The sequence below is a fragment of the Urocampus carinirostris genome, chromosome 1 (assembly GCF_059441175.1).
Source record: "Urocampus carinirostris isolate Australia breed hairy pipefish chromosome 1, RoL_Ucar_1.0, whole genome shotgun sequence".
NCBI classification, from domain to species: domain Eukaryota; kingdom Metazoa; phylum Chordata; class Actinopteri; order Syngnathiformes; family Syngnathidae; genus Urocampus; species Urocampus carinirostris.
Genome location: NC_142349.1, coordinates 14690001 through 14707334, shown reverse-complemented (window position 1 = coordinate 14707334; position 17334 = coordinate 14690001). Strand labels below are relative to the sequence as shown.

Genomic DNA, 17334 nt, shown 5'->3' with positions numbered 1-17334 from the left:
TTTCGTTATATCATATATACTGTTAATTAACATTTTGTTGTGAGATACTGAGTTCCTCGACATGAATGACGTTTATTATAAAAAAAGGTTAAAAAATTAAGTATCTTGGACGTTCACCGTAGAAAGAAAAAATACATGCAAATATAATTAAGTAGAATAATAAGTTGTCTTATTGAAATTATTAATTCATTTTCTGCATTAAATTATTGTTGGTAATATACTGATTAAAGGGATAACCACAAACCTGTCTTTTTTCATTTTCTCTTTTTATACTTCCTTTTTTTCTTAACTTCTTTATACAACATAATAATTCGTAATATAATGCATCAAAGCAAGTGAGCCGTTTGAGAGCCTTCTCTCTTTAATATGTTGAGCCGAAAAAGCCAGGTGTCTAAAAAGAGACGGACTTCCTTTCATTACATAACTACCACATGAAATCCGAGGCTGCAGATGCATGCGCACAGTAGCATCAAACCGCTCGCTTTGTTTGCAACGAAAAAAAAAAAACTGATACCGAGATAGCGGCGAATTCGTTTGACTTGATTGATTTGCCGTTTCGTGATAGTCGGTGTATACCAGATGGTACCCATAATAGACAAATTTGCGTTTTTCCGTACAGATCTTCTTGTACGTCGTACACGTCCTAAAATGCATAATAAACGTACTTTGTACGGCAAAACTGTACAGGTTGACAGGTATGTAGTTTCTTTAGTGTTTTGAGCAGTATTGTTTGGCCTCCAGCTTCAACTGAGACGTCATTTGTGACGTAGTCTATGGGAGGGTCTATAAAAGCTGTAAATATAAGAAGAAAATCTTACAAGTGAATCATTACAATAAACCGTAAGGGGACAGTGTATTATTTAGCAAATTCTAGTCGTAAAAAAATACTTAAGGAAAAAAAATACATGGCCTGTTTTAAACGCATTGAATGGTGATATGTCACTATTTTAGTTATAAGTGTGGACTTTAAAAACACACTTTAAAAAAAATATTCTTTAATATAAATCGCCGCCTCTGCTTTGCAAATAATCGTGACGTGAACAAAGGCATCTTGGACTTTAAATGTACCGCTTCCCTTCGCGTCGGCAGTCCAGCTCGGTCTGTAATTGGTCGACTGCAAGGACCAATGGCTGCCCTTACATCTCGTTATCGTGCAGGTATCCCACCAATGGCGACGCGTGTTTACCCTGCGCGCGGGCGCCAGGCACGCAATTGCTCCAGGAGAGAAAAGCTCCGCTAGGAAGCAACTAGGGAGCCGAGGCAAGATCCAGCCAGGCCGGAAGCGTCCCTGTCCCTGCCGCCGCATCTCAATAGTCTCGCTCGTGGATACGCTGGAGCCGCTCGGTCTGCCTGCCGCCGCCTGACCGCTTCGCACTCACTTTAAATAGGCGTCGCGCTCCTCCCTGGAACCTAACCTTCACGGAATTGTGCCATTTTAATTCATTCTCACGCAAGAAAATAACATGCCAGTAAGTAATGACTATTGTATTTTATTGGCTTGATATTACGGTAAATGCACCGAACTGAAACATACGGAGAAGGCCTGTTGTCGTTCGATAAATGTGTCAGTCTGAAAGACAAAATCCGGCGTGTAATAGTCTTAAATAAACAAAATGTTTGGGGGGAATATAAATGCAACGATGTGAAAATTACCCATAGAAAAAAATAAAATATCACAAATATTATTGTTATAAATAATTAACCTTCCGTTTAAAATAAGTTCGATTCGATTGAATTGCTATAACTGACGTTTTTCGTATTTTTTTTTTAATTTAACATTTTCCCCCCAAATTTTAAAGTGTACACAAACACACATTTTAAGCATATTTGTAATGGTGCTTAAATGTTTTTAAAAAAAATAAGGCGCGTGACTGCGATAGTCGAAACCCGGCAGGAGCGAGTCCTGCTCCAGGCTTTACCCGGCAGAGGTTCGCTCCCTTTCGGCCGGTTTTGACACCGAGGACCGCCTGGTTCTGCAGCTCAGTTGGAGGGATTTCAAAACAAGAAAAAAACACTTACAAATATGTATTTCTTCTTTTTCTTTTTGTGTGTTTTAATTAACAGTAATTTATTTTGATTTCGCATAACCGCGTCAATCGTTTGGTCGTTTTCTCTATGTTTTACACATTTAAGGCAAAAATAACAAGAGCGAAATGACCAGGCAAAATGTATTTAATAAATCCCAAATGTAGATTGAAGGTATTTGAAATGTGTTGTTTTTGCTGCAACGCCGATGACGTGTTTTTGAAGCACCAGCATGGCGGGCTAATAGCTGCATGGAAAGCCGAGACAAAGGCAGTGACGGGCGGCCATTCGCCTCCAATGAATGCCCTTTCCCCACACAGCCCCCTCATCATTTCTCTTCCACCCCCATTACAATCAGCTGAAACGTTTGCACAATTTCTTGCTTATTAACGCAAATAAACTGAATTTTAGCTCACTCCGTTGCCTTTCATGACATTTTCGACGGGGTTGGGAATTTTATTTGTTGTCGAAGCACACAAGACGAGTGCGGATTGTATGTTCGTGTGCAATGCATGGGGGAGGTGTTGCATGCAGGGGAGGTTTAGGGGCCTGTAAATGACAAGAATCTTTATCTCAATTGATTTAATTTAACATAATATGCGTAAGTGTGCATAATTCTATATTATGGCTAAAAATGTGACCCTCTCTGTGTTTTTGCGTAAGGTTAAATTCTGTAAATGAATTTGACATCTTTGTGCATTGTTAATAATGATGAGCATCCCTTGATTTTTTTATATGAATTAGGTCGTTTGCGTTTTGCGAATGCACACTTGGTGCGTGCACAAGCACGGCAAAAATGCACGTACACGCACGCCGCAATAAGACGCATCGCGTTTTTAAATGGTGTAATAAGGAAAGGGGCTGTATGGTCTGAAATAGCAGGATGTTGAATTACAATTCATCTTCACAACGGACTTTCACTTGTACATTCCTACTCACTCTTTTTTGGTTCGTGTTAAATCCCGTTTCAAAATTTACACGAAAAAAACCCAATTTGCCTCATTTTTTACACGCTGTAGTGTAAAGAAGACAAGTATGGAAACAAAACCCCTTAAGACTGTCAAATAGAAAGCGTAATTCAAACAATGTAGTCGTTTCTAAATGGACTAACAAATGATTGTTAGAAGAAGCGTCCAGATTTTTTAGGGGGGACTGGTCTCTCTAAGCCTTTGGCTTCCACCTGACATCCATTTTTCTTCCTTTTCGGTTGATTTGTTCATTTTGTGATGTGATGATCGTTGCATTTGGACTAAAATAAATTGCCTTTATTTGCATTAATATGGACGTTGTGAAACAAGATCCGACCTGGCATTCCAAGATAAACATGCAAAAAAGAATAAAGAGGAAAAAAATAAAACGCCATCAGGATAGAAGACAGGAAAATACTTACTACGTAGTGCTGAGAGACTGGCCTAAGGTATAATAATAGTGCAATGTTTTAAATGAAAAAAATAGTGCATCGTCACAATAGTGCAATAAAAATAAGTGTAATGACATTTAGCAGTAACAAAAACCTGCAACATGCTTAAAAAAAAAATAAAGAACAAAGGTCAAAACAAAAAAGAAAATTTAGTGGAAAATGTGAATGATACATCGTCTTAGTGGAGACAATAGGATGACAAAGCATGAATAAAATGAAGGAAGTCAGGGTATTCAGAGTGAACGTTCATGTTTGACTTTGAATAGAAGCGTGCAGTGGAGCGAGCCTTGACCGGGGGAGGCACGCTATAGCCGGCTTGATCGATAAGAGTGCCTGCTACAGGAGCTCCACTCCAAAAAAGTGAGATAGATTCTTGAAGGGTGTAAATTCAACGAAGCAGCACTAATGTCTTGTTTTAAGATCGCCTTGCCTCATTTTGCTTCTATTTCTTCCTTTGATTGTGGGCAGAAAAGATGATGGGAAGCGACGTTTTGGGCTGCACGAGCACAGCGACCGACTGAATGCAACTCACGGACCCGCAGCACAGGAATATTCTATGGGCTGCGTTTGAATTTCCTCACCGGGCTTCCTCCGGATTGTGGATTATTGGACTTTTTCGGGAATGGAAGGACGGGAATTTGCGGCTCCGGCCCATCTCCTCTCGGAGCGGGGTGCCCTGGTGCATCGTGCCACGTCGCGGATCGCCCCCTCCGGCCACAGCTCTGTTCAGCACGCCGGTCACTTTCCTGCGGGGAAGTATTACCCGTCGCACATACCGATGGCTCCCCACTCAGGTTCGTCTACTCTCTCTGTTAGAGCCTGCATGCATAAATGTCAAGGAATTATGGACTTTTTATTATTAGTCCTATTTTTAATATCACTTCCTTTAATACTATTACCGGTCGCACATACTGATGGCTCCCCACTCAGGTTCACCTACTCTCTCTGTTAGAACTCGCATTCATAAATGACAAGGGATGATTCAGTTCTTTATTTTTTAATTTTGATTTTTAATCAATATCACTTACTTTTATCGGGCATGGCATTCCCTCATCTTATTTGAAGTCAAAAAGGTTGACCTGCGTGAATTGTATAGCTCCGAGGTGAAAATATTTTGAGGTGGGGTGTGCTGTGAGATTTCTCAGAGTGATTTGGGTGTATGAAATGGTGGGTTTGTATTTAAATCAATGTAGGCAGGAGTGCTGTATTTATTCGTGTCATTATCATGCTACCATGTTATTGGAGAAGAATGTTAGAGAATGAAGAGAAATCAGTGTGCCCCTTAAGCTACAGCTGAAGTTCCCGGGGACCTGGTCACCAGTGCTGGGTCATTGTGATATTCTAGTAAAATAATTTTTTTTCGTGGTTTAGTGAGTTTATTTAACCCTACTTCCAATAACAAACCTGGTAATAACATAGCAACAACATGATACGAAAAATGCATATAGAATTGGATGCCCTTCGCGCTAATTAGTATAAAAAGTAGCTCTTTGCTTGGAATAGGCTGGTGACGCCAGGTATAAATGAATTTAAAATAAGCACAACAAGGAAAACAACTCTTTGGTGTATCGGATTATGAATCCTACTTTGAAGCACAAGAAATGAATACATTGACCTGAGAAAAAGTCAAACAAAATTTTATATTGACATTTAATCAAAGATTAGTCGTGCGCCTTTCACATAAAAAAGAAAAAGCTGACCAGCTATTTGAATGCTGACCATGTGTCTAATGAAAAATATGAATTTTACGGGGGTGCAGAAAGCGACACATGCTAAGAAATCCAGGTGAGTGCAATCGTATTGCCCTAAACAAAGACTTCTATTTTAAGTCAAATAACATTGCGATGGGCGTTTACATAATTATTCTTTGTTTGATAAGTTTTAATCATCATATACAATTACAGTGCGTGGAGTGGCCTTGGTGACATCCAGTGGACATATTAAATACTGCAGGTCATGTTTAGAGTAGAAGTGTATCATTCTTATGCTTCTCTCAGCATCGTCTTGCAGGCCTGATACGGCCTGCTGGCTGTAGCTTGGTGACCCCTGTCCTAAACTGTGGTACTTTTTCTTGTAAATGATCTATTACCATCAAGATGGCAATTTTTAAATTCATTGTGCATTTGACTTGTTTTAACGACATTCTATTCTATTCTATTCTATTCCGTTATGACTGACCTTCATTTCATGTTAACAGTATCTATGTATCGTTTGTTAATGCTACATCCATTGCATCTTGCTCATCGTTCTGATTGGATTTTATATGATACTTGAACGAATTTATATTTTATTTTTAATTTTATTGTTTGTTAATGCAACATCCGTTGCAGCGTGGTCATCGTGGAAAGGTGTTCACCTCATGTGCGGTCCTTTCTCAAGATTTCTTCATATACCTCGTGTTGAGGTTTTTGAGTTTTTCCTTACCCTCATGTAGGTTTTAGATCAAGGGATGGTGTAATGATAGTCTGCAGTTAGCAATAATCTGTGGTCTGTGCGGCCCTTTGATACTCCTTGTGATTAAGGGCTATACAAATAAACATGACTTTACCTTTGTTCTATTCTATTCTATTTTTTCTATTCCAAAGCTTGGTGCAGCACGGATCTGGTGTTGATTATTTAAGAGAGACAAAAACAATCAATGCTCGCAGGGAGTGGCTGCTGACACTTAAACGATCATCAGTTTTGTGTTTGCATATTTCATTAATTATTTAGGTTGCAAGGACGTTTTATGCTAACAGGAAACACAAAATTAAACTGAATGTCTGAGTATTTATACTGAACTCCTTAAATTAAATGTAATACGTTTTTAAAAAAAAAACGTTGTTTCAACAGGCAACGCTCACAGATAAACCTTTCAACACCAAAGTAAAATGGAATACCTCGTAAAAATGAAACGCAATACCTTTTTAATGGTCTTCGTTTCTGCAATTTTGCTTTACTACCTTTGGATAATTTTTAAAACCCAACAGTGGGCACCCATTTAGGAAGAGCGAGGATCACAGGAGTCATGATATTGTGTTACCGGAAGTATCATACACTAATACAATTGTTGTACAGCCCAATAATTATTTTAAAGCTGGTAATTATTATAAGTCTGTTCAGCACACACTTGGATTTTAAAAATGCTTTATAAATAAGGTGTTATGTATTTTTCAACTTTAATATATTATGATCGTGACATTAACACTAGGTAAAATACAAAACAGAATGTAGACTGTAAAGTTGCAGTCACCATATCCAGATTTTTTTTTGCACTTTTTTTTCTGAAAGCACGTTAAAATATCCTCGCTTTATTGAACCTGTATATTTTTTGTCAAATGACTCAAATTGACTTGAAATCCTTGAAAATGCTTGAATTTTAATGATATGTTTTCAAGGATTTTAATGAGCTTGACTTTTGGGCGAAATGCTTGTAAATGCTTGAAATTATTGCAATGTTTCTTACATTTCTTCTTAAAACTGAAGCCATTCACTGCACTGTCATAGCTTTCTTCTTCCTTTGTGTTTAACTGCAGCTGGCATTAATTTGTATGGCATTGTCTTATGAAGCGTCATTGCCCCCTATGTGTTAATGCTCATGAGGAAAGGTGCATGCTACAACCAAAACAGGGCAATAAGAATTGTGTATTAGTGCAAGGATTCCGTATCAATTATGGGCATTAATATGGGCCGAGCAAAATATGATGGTAGCGTTTCCCAGTGGTAAATTGTAATAGGAAGAACTTCCTGCAACAGAAAATATAAGCTACATATTTCCGTCATTTTTACCTAAGAGAGATTTGTCTCAAAAACAAATATAGTCAGTTTACTAATGATCTAAAAATCATATGCCTTGATAAATGCACACACAAGGTTGAAAACCTCATATGAAAATCACAGACATATTTTTGGCTCTGCAGAGTACGTGGTTCACACTGGAATTTTTCTTCTAATGTTTTTGGAGAAATTGGAACTGGCTTCGAAAGTCCTTAATAAGTGCTTAAATTTGGCCATGATAATGATGTACACACCTTGTCTAAAACCTTTGGACATTTTTATGTGCCACTTTACCTTTTTAGTCCTTTGAGGAGCACAGCAGAAAGATGAGAATTTCAAACACAAGCAAGGATCTTATATCATGATATTTGACACCAGTGGTATCAGCATACAGCACTTGCGCAATAAATGATACATGACAAGATAGCAACTCAGTGCCAAGAAAGATGGATATGCATTTAACATCTTGCCGTTTTTTACCATCCAGTTTTTAATGCAAATTGGTGGAATTCTAACATGTTGGCAGTTACTATGCCAGCACCTCTGAAGGGCCAACGTAGATAAATGAAGCATTGACACATTCTTTGGTGGTCAGGCTCCATTTGCAATGCGAACTGACGAAATGCTAATGCCAAACAGTTGCTATGGTAACATAAAAAGGACGCCAAATGTTCGGCAAAAGCAATCAAGGCTAATTGATTCAAACCGAAAAATCACAAAGGAGAATACGTACTACAGAGAGTCAAAGTGACCAAAACGCAACATATTTTTATATATTTTTATTTTTTTAGCGCAGCCTTTCCCAAACTTTTTGTCTTTTTTGGGTCCCCGTAGCAACAAGATGGTAAACAAAAATGTCAGCTCCCTCCCATGTCATATAAAATAAATGCAAATTTGGCGACTTACAAGTATTTAAAAAAATGCACTTTTATATGATGGTTCATGTAATTTTGCTTATTTGAATCAATCAAAATGTTTTACCAATAGGAGGTGCTAAGTAATACACACTGTCCCTTTATGTAAACACTTTTCTTACTGCAAGATGGTTCTTTGTTTTTTTCTTTTTAAAAAATAACCCGGATATGGTAAATGGTACATCATTCAAGAAAACGTAATTTATTAAAAAAAAAAAAAAGTCAAATGGTTGTCATCAGGGGCCGGGTGGTCCCCCGGACCCTTCCCCCAGGCTTCCTCCCATGTTGGCTCTCAAAGCGCCAGGGTGCAAATGTGTTCACGGTGCACGCGCCAGCTTTGACGAGTGACTCGGGAGTATTTACTTTTGTGACACGGTCTTCATTTATCATTTATAAAGCTGCTGAGGAGACAAACACAAGCGAGCGGTGTGCGTGGTACTGCACCTTTCCATTCCGAGTGGCCTTCTATTTGTGGGCAGTCTATGACCCACCTGTGTAATAAGCGCGTTGTCTTATTAGTATGTACACTGGTCACTATAACAGATTTAGGCCAAATAACATTAATGAGGATGTATTTTTGGTAGGTCAGCTCCCAGAGATAAAAACTGTTTTTGTTCAGTGGAAACTTTAAGTAATTCAAGGCAGAGTTTTAGAGACGCAACAACAAATCATATTATCCTAGAAATGCAAACTGTATAGAAACTTTGTTTAATTATTTAAATGGCATATTTGTAAATCATCTATCCATTCATCCATTATCTGCACCAAATATCCTCAGTAGGATCGTGGGGGCGCTGGAGCCCATCTCAGCTGTCTTCGGGAACTGGTTGCCAGCCAGTCGCAGGGCACACACAGACAGATAACTCACTCTCTCATTCACACCTAGGGACAATTTGAACCGGCCAATTAACCTGACATGCATGTTTTTGGAATGTGGGAGGAAATCGGAGTGCCCGGCAGAAAGCCATGCAATCACGGGGAGAACATGCAAACTCCACACAGGAAGGTTCGATCTCATGACCTCAGAACTGTGCCGCACACGCGCTAACCACTGCTCCGCCGTTCTGCCCATTTGTAAAACATATATTATGTAAATGCATGACATAAATGTAATGTATTTTCATGCTTTTTGTCATGTATCTATTTTGGTATTTATTTTGTCATTTATTTTGCCTTTTTTGTTACAACAAAATGTTATTCAAATTAGGGGGTGGGTCAAACTGTCTGAGTTTTTGGCCTATTGCCAATTTGTTTATTACTGATCAACCAATAGGTGAAATGTTCAGCTTGTCTCCCTATTTGTTTTTTTTTTTGTGACAAAATACACAATGAAATAATCACCTAAAAAAATAAATGTGAACACAAATGACCGAATGCGTAGAAATATAAATGCATTAATGTCATATACACTTAGATATTATGTGATCTATTTATGTGTTGATTTATTTATATGACACACAATTTATTTATTTATTTATTTCTACATGTGATCGGACCGCTATACTTTAGCAAGAAATGTGCCTTCATAAGATTTACTAAGCACAAAATGTAGACTTGGAATGCATTTGCAAAATCGTGTCTTTGGCACTGAAAAATATGAAGCAGAATGTTGAGAATTTAGGAGCCTTTCATCGCTCACCATTCATGTTTGCCTTTGACACATTCACGCATGTGCACGCAGACACGCACGGGCGGTGCACATGCACACGCAAGGCAAGTGCAAACACACCCACGTAAGAAGGGTCCGAACATCTTTTGTGCAGCAGCAACACGACGACTGCATGAAACTCAGGTGGCTTATTGTTCTCTCGCTTTCGATACTTTTGGGTGTGACGAGAGGGAACCTTTTTTTCCCCACTGTTTCCTTCCGTGCACATTTGCGCAAACTCATTCTTCCTCCTGTTGGATGAAAGAAACACATACACTGCATTTTAAAGAAAGAAAATAACAAATTTTATATAAGACTACAATTCAGAGCCAAACTATTATCTTTGTGAGATTTATAATTTTTAAATGAGATTTTAAGTGTGTATGCTTTATGATGGAAGGTCTTAACTTTCCCTGCGTTGGGAAGAACAAAGATAAACGGAAGGATTTTATATTTTATTTTTGTTAATCCTAAAAATAATGTATATGTAGGTCAATGACTTATTCATGTATTAGTTTTCGATTTTTGGGGGGCGATAAAGACCATATGATGAATATCCTGGAAATGGCATTCAACAATTGTAATACACTCTAAGTGTGCTCCAGTAATTTACCTATGCTAGTTATGAGTTATTATTATTTTTATTATAATTATACCACATTGAAAAGCCATTGTGCTACCCGAAAAGGTATTCATTCATGCATAATTTTATGTGATTTTATTTGCATTTATTTTTCAATGGTCATATAACCAACCATATACTATACCTATTTCAGGTAAATGTGTGAAAGAAGAATAATGTATCAATAGTTTTTTTGGGCATTATATGTTATTGGAGTCTCTGGCGATAGTATTATAAGTTTGGAATGTTATTTTTTGTATTCTAATTTTCCTTTGTGGCGTTAAGTTCTGTTTTTTTGTTTTTATTTTGAATATGTTTTTGCAGCTACGAACAAAAATTGGAATAGGGGTAGGCACCTTAAAGCTTTGGCTTCAGCCTACTCTCTTTGGGCACATGTTTCAGTATTGTACAGCTGTTTGGGTGTTTATAGTTTGTTTCCTTTAGTTGATTAATGATTGATGCTGTTTTTTGTGTTTTGGCTTAATAAAAAAGCCACAAACAATTATTATTCTTAAAGTACCCCACTTCCTTTACATAAATTACTATGCAGTCTGTCCCTTTTCCCCACCCTGTTTTCTTCATCTCTTACCAGTAGTTGAGCACCACTTAAGATGTTTTATAGAAAAGTTGTTATGGTTAAATGCTCTCAGGTTCTTGATAATAGTGTTTGCAAACAAAAAAACAAACACTTTTCTGTTTTTATCCCTGTTAAGTTTTACTGTAATCTTCAATTATACTCCTTTTTTCAGTACGTACACAACATATATAATGGAAATGCAAAAGGAGTTTCTACTAGTGTCTTAAAACATACCAAGTGCAATTCAGTAAATCACTTCAACGGTTTATGTGTGTGTGTGTTTGTGTGTGTGTGTGTGTGTATATATCCATCCATTATCTGCACCGCTTATCCTCAATAGGGTCGCGGGGGTGCTGTGGCCCATTCCAGCCATCTTCGGGCAGTGGGCAGGGCACACCCTAAACTTGTATTATTAAAATACAATAATGTTTTTCAATATATATGTATTACTCTGTAGTTGATCAAAATATCTTTCAGAGTTCTTATTTCCTAAATAATCACAAACGCACTGTTGTTGATTTGTGCTACGTATCATTCAGTCAGTAAGTTGAATTTCACGATTCACGGATCCATTAAACAAAGTGCAAGACATTTTTTCCCGGGGAAGCATGCCCCTAGACTCCTAGACTGTCTACCTACCAGGTTCTCATAAAATTCTATGGGAAGCACTGGGTAGTCAAACACATAGAGCAGTAGTGTTGGCAGGTATGTAAATGTGTTGTGTTTAGAAAAGATCCCTTGTCATTTGTGATTGTAAAATGTACTGTAGGTTACTAACATAGGCTGAATGATAAAGCATAATACTGAAAAAAAGCAAAACATTTGGTGTTTTCAATGTTTTACTGTTCCAGCCCACCTGCGAACAGAAAGTCTGGACCAGGCCCCAGGGCCAAACTGACTTAGCTTTGTCGACCTTCGAGCAGAGCCAAGTAAAAAAGTGAAACCACCAGATCACATCAGAAGTTGGGATTTGTAGAAAAATACACCCCACAACCATGTCATTTTCAAAGTGTTTGTGACGCTTGGCAGGTGAGTGGTTTACGGTTACAATTTAGTCTCCGAGATCGCGGTTCGGCGTAAACTCATTCAGCACGCTCAAACTGAGCGATTGCGCTGACGAGCTTGCGGAAGGCGTATCGTCGTCCTTTAGAGACTTGGGGAACAGTTTGCACTTGGCATTGGCTGGAAGGGGTCTTTACTGCCGGCCTTTATGGCGGGGGCTCGTCTTTCAGCCATATTGTTTGAATGGCCGCGCCTTGCCGGAGGTGCTCTCGTGTGAAAGCAGCTGTGGGCCGGGTGAGGAGAAGTGGGGGTTTTTGGGCGGTCCTGTAGAAAGAGGTCATATGAGTGTCATCCGCTACGCTCAAACATCCTCTTCCTTGGCATCTTCTCTCGCTTCCCTTTCCACAAGATCCTCCCCCCATCAAGGTTCTTTGCAGGAAGAGACCGGTCTCTGGGAAGCGGCGGCCTTCCTGCCGCCGTCCCCACAACCCAGATCATTGTTGGCCAGCCGGCTTTGTGCGTGTGTTTTACGGCTGCTGTTAAAGATAAAAAACAGGCCCGTCCATCCCGTTTTATTGTTCCCTTGTAGGATGTCCCTGTCATTCTCCCAGTTTTTACGTCCGAGCAGCTTCCCCCTTCAAAGGTTAGCCGGCTGGTCTGCCGTTTCTCTCTCTGACTGACTTTTTTCCCTAACCAAAGGGGAATAAATAACTTTACTGGTTCTTTTATTGAACGCCTCATTGCTGGAATATCCCGTGGGTCTGAGGATGCTTCAAAGACAAACACAGGTGTCTAGAGGGATTAGCAAAAGGGCCGCTTACGACCCAGGCCTTTAAAAAGAATCAAGCTGAGTGAGCAATTGTGACCGTGGTCGTTTGCAGTAACCGATAAAAGCAGCAGAATTTTTTTCTCTTTGTCACGTGATGTTGAGTCTTATGATAGCTCATTCTACTGCATGTGGTTTTCAAATCATTTACATTTTAATTTTTTTTAAAAATGAGTAATATTATATCAATAATCCATAATAGATAGTGGACATACAACATTCCCTGAAATGACAAGTACATTGGTACTTCTATTTCCAAATTGAATTTGTTCTTGTGGTAGCTTCGTAACCTGAAAGTACGTGTGTGAGGACAAAAGTGGTTGACTGATTCTATTTTACCTAGGATCCATTAATAACCTGGTAATAATACGGTAACAACTAAATGATATCATGATAAGTAGTTTTTTTAGGACTGCATATGAAACTGGTTCAAGACCCCTGATTTAGCGCCTCCAACTGGTAAAAAACGAAACCAACATTGCTTTGAATAGTAAGCAAAATTACATGAGCTAACATGTAAACCTACATTTTCTAATGTACTCGTAATTTGAGACCCACCTATAGGGAGTTAAAATGTTTGTCTGACATCTTGCTGCTTCCTTTTTCTTATCTTTTTCTCTTTCTTTTTCTGACTTTTTTTTCTATTTGTAATTTGTTTATTTTTGGTTGTGAAGTTTGTCCTACAGCATCCGACCCCCTATCAGCTATGTCATAAATATTAATTGATAACAATGCCATATATTACGTGGTCAGCCGCTTCAATCTGTTCAAATCTCCTGCTGACAGGAAAAATGAATCCAAAACAAGTCGCATGACCCTGGGTAGAGACGATAGTACACTACAGAAGGCCAAGGCTAAACAATCCCAGAATTTATGTCGTTATGCTTTTGGGTGTTTAGGCTGATGTGGTCTCTTCCCGAGTTGGCCCAAATTTTAAACAATAGTCTTTAAGCTTTAAGCTTGTCAGGCTGTGTGAAGTTATAATAAAAGTGAATCTCCCCAACTCCCCACCTTTACCCTTTTAAAATACCGTATTTTTTGCACTATAAGGCGCACCTAAAAGTCTTAATTTTTTTCAAAAGCTGACCATCCGCCTTATAATACAGTGCGCCTTATATATGGCTCAATATTAAATCGCAAGGTCTTGCAACTTACGCAACAGTGGCGTTTCATTGGCTAACCAATGTGTCAATCATCATTTGAATCGATCGCTATTGGCTAAAGTTATTCGGAGCCTCGGATAGGCTAGAGGGCCGAAACAAACCCTGCAATTGGCCGAAAAAGATGTGTCAATCATCCGTTAAATCGATCGCTATTGGCTGAAGTTATTCGGAGCCTCGGATTGGCTAGAGGGCCAAAACAAACCCTGCAATTGGCCGAAAAAGATGTGTCAATCATCCGTTAAATCGATCGCTATTGGCTGAAGTTATTTGGAGCCTCGGATTGGCTAGAGAGCCAAAACAAACCCTGCAATTGGCCGAAAAAGACGTGTCAATCATCCGTTAAATCGATCGCTATTGGCTGAAGTTATTCGGAGCCTCGGATAGGCTAGAGGGCCAAAAAAAACCCTGCAATTGGCCGAAAAAGATGACTGAATAGCAAGCTTGCTAAACTTCGCCATAAAGAAACATGTTTCATTAGTCTGTATTTGTGAACATTTTACTCTCCTGGATTTACTACACTCACGGTTGTAAGAAGACCATGATTGCGTATCATTATTGAACGTGAGAATTAGGTGAGCTATACTGCTTTATATTTTCCCGGTATATTGTTTTAGAACGATCTTGATGTTGCTGTGACGAGTTGAGTGAATTAAACTCAATTCCAAGTGTTTATTGTCATATGCACAGTAAAGTTGCAAGCGAAAAAGAAAATAGAAACTAAGGAATGGTTGGCATTTCTTGAATCCCAAGACTTTAACCTTCCGAAAGATATTTGAAACGATGCATTTGAGTGACATCGTACGGACACCGCATCCGCACGTGTCTACGACACGTATTTGCTTCTTTGCAAGCTTTGGGAATGTTAAGGGGGTAATCAGTTTGACTGAACTATCTGACTGTTTTGTCGACGTTCCCATTGTAGCGCCTTATAATCCGGTGCGCCTTATCTATGGAAGATATAGGACCAAAAACTATTTTTTAGGGGTGCGCCCTATAACCCGGTGCGCCCTATAGTGCGGAAAATACGGTAAGTTACTTTTTGGATGTTGTAGCTCACTTCGTTTATTGTCGGTCGTTCTTTGAAGATGAACGACGACTTGCAATGCAAATCATTCTTTTCTTCATCCTTTCTGTAGGACACACTGGAGATTTACATCACTCGTGTTATTTGTATCCCACTGAGGTAGCTGGAGGGGAAGCACACTGACAGAACTTGGGGCTTGGGCCAAAACCCATTCGGTCCTATTAGGAAGCCCTTCCGTGCTGGCTCTAGCTACAAGTTGGCGATGGGTGGGAGCGGGTTGCTTTTTGCCTTTTCACGGGCTCATTTGGGGATTGTTGACAGAGGACATCGCTGCCGTGTCATATCCCCACCCAAGTCCAACCCTAGTACCCCACACAAAGTGCAATCCTGTTAAAAATGGCATCCCGCTTGTGTCTGGACACTTTGAGTCGAACTGTGGTGAATGACAACAACCTCTGGAGAGTCTCTTCTTCCTCCAACATCTCAGTGGAGTGCATTAGATTGGCACTATCGCTTGGTGTCTAGATGTAAAAGTTCATATATATAAACCATATATATAAACCATGTATCTCAGTGTAAGGAAGCAATTTAGAGTACGGCTGGGTGCTAGCATCAGGTGTCCTCGAATTGAGCCAGATCTCCACGATGATTAAAATAAAACCATCCCGAGTGTAGAGGTTTCCCATGAAATGTGGCTAAGTGTTGCACGAGGAGTGAATTGAATGATACCAGTCCTTCTTTTAGCGGACTTCTTTCTTTTCCTGGCCTTTTCGGCTCCATCTAGCACCTGTCTGACCTCCATTGTACCCGATTCCTATCATTCGCGTTGTTCTGTGTGCATTTTAAAGCTACAAAAAAGAAGAATGGTAGTGGGCGAAACCAACTTAAAATTTGTGAGGGGAGGATTACTCCAGAAGGTAAAACTCACCTCATCTGTCGTGATGAATGTGGCCAAAAAGCTGACAAGAGAATAAGCTATAATTGCAGAACTCCTGGAAAATCAGCCTGCAAAAGCTTCACAAGCAGGTAAAAAAGTGACAAAGATCCTGGCCAGCAAGTCTCTACGAGTGCACTTCAAATGTAGCGCCATCCACACGACACCACGTGGCACCGTGCCACAAAGCCCGCCACTCCACAAAAGACCGTAGCGGATGAGAGCAGCTAATGGCCCAGCACTTTCTTGTGTCAGCTTTCAAGAAGCCAAATTTCAAAACTCTTCCCCTGTCTAATTTATGCTTGGTGTAGAAAAGACAAATTCAGCTGTGCTGTTAAAGTATTTGCTCGCTTCCCATGACCACCAAAAAAGGACTGCAATATTATATTGGTTTCTCTTTGGATACTGCTCCTTTCTGGTGCGTTTTTGTGACTCACCTCAGTGAGTGGCCATGTTGTGTGTGACAGCTGTCAGACATTATTACCGGCTCATGCAGAAAATCCAGTAATTTCAAATGCATTATTGTAAGCGCTCAGTAGTAGGAACAAAAAAAGAAAGGAGTCGTTGTTCCCTATTGTTGTCAGCAGATTTGTGGCGAGAAACAACACGCTGGGATTGCTCTCATGCATGCGTCTGTTTGTGTGTGTTTGTGTGTGCTTTGTGTGTTTGTGTGTGGAGGCAGCCTGATTTGATCCAGGCACCCTGTGGTTGGGTTAGAAGCCCAGACAGGTGCATTGTTAACCCTCCAACGTCTCAGTCTGGATACTCGGGGAGGCTTTTACAGTCTGTATGTGTGGGCGATACAGGGAATTTTGGTATCGATCCGATCCAGGTAAATATAGGGTCGTATCGGTGGATACTGAACCAATACTTTTTGCTTGAAAATGTCATGATCACTGAATACTTGAACTCTTTCCACCTTGTGTTATTATTACGGTGAAACAGAACTAGTATTTTAGGTACTAAAAATGTTGTTTTTTTATGAAGTACAAGGTTCAAATGGGTTCTTGAAATTCTTGAAAATGCTTGAATTTCAAAGTGTTTTCAAGGGTTGAAAAGGGCTTGAATTTTGGGTCAAGTGTTCGTACCTTCTCGGAATTGTTGCCACGTTTCTCAAGTCTGCTTAACAATTATGCCGACACTGATCCCTCTGGTGCCTTTGCTTTTCCATTGCATTTCTTATTCCCTCGTGATTGACTGAAACAGGCATTAGTTGATGCTATGAAGGGCCATCGCCCCATACAGATCGCATGTTACACCTAGACAGGGCACAATAAAATGTGTATTAGTGCAAGTATTGTGTATCACATATGGACTTTTAATACGGACCATGTAAAAAAATTAAGGTAGTGTTTTCCAGTGGGATATTCAAATGGGAAGAACTTCCTGCAACATACATTTTTACCCAACACCTATACAGGGA

At 39.5% G+C, this 17334-nt stretch overlaps 1 protein-coding gene across 5 annotated transcripts in view; it reads left to right on the top strand.

Moving 5' to 3' along the window:
* Positions 1 to 1237: 1237 nt before the first annotated feature.
* bahcc1a (BAH domain and coiled-coil containing 1a) overlaps positions 1238 to 17334 on the top strand; it is an 86504-nt gene continuing 70407 nt past the window's right edge. For all 5 annotated transcript variants that reach the window (XM_088327733.1, XM_088327718.1, XM_088327711.1 and 2 more), the window contains exons 1-2: positions 1238 to 1469; positions 3914 to 4239. In XM_088327733.1, coding sequence (XP_088183859.1) covers positions 4068 to 4239 — 172 coding nt within the window. In that variant the 5' untranslated portion in view covers positions 1238 to 1469; positions 3914 to 4067. The remainder of the gene's footprint in view (positions 1470 to 3913; positions 4240 to 17334) is intronic.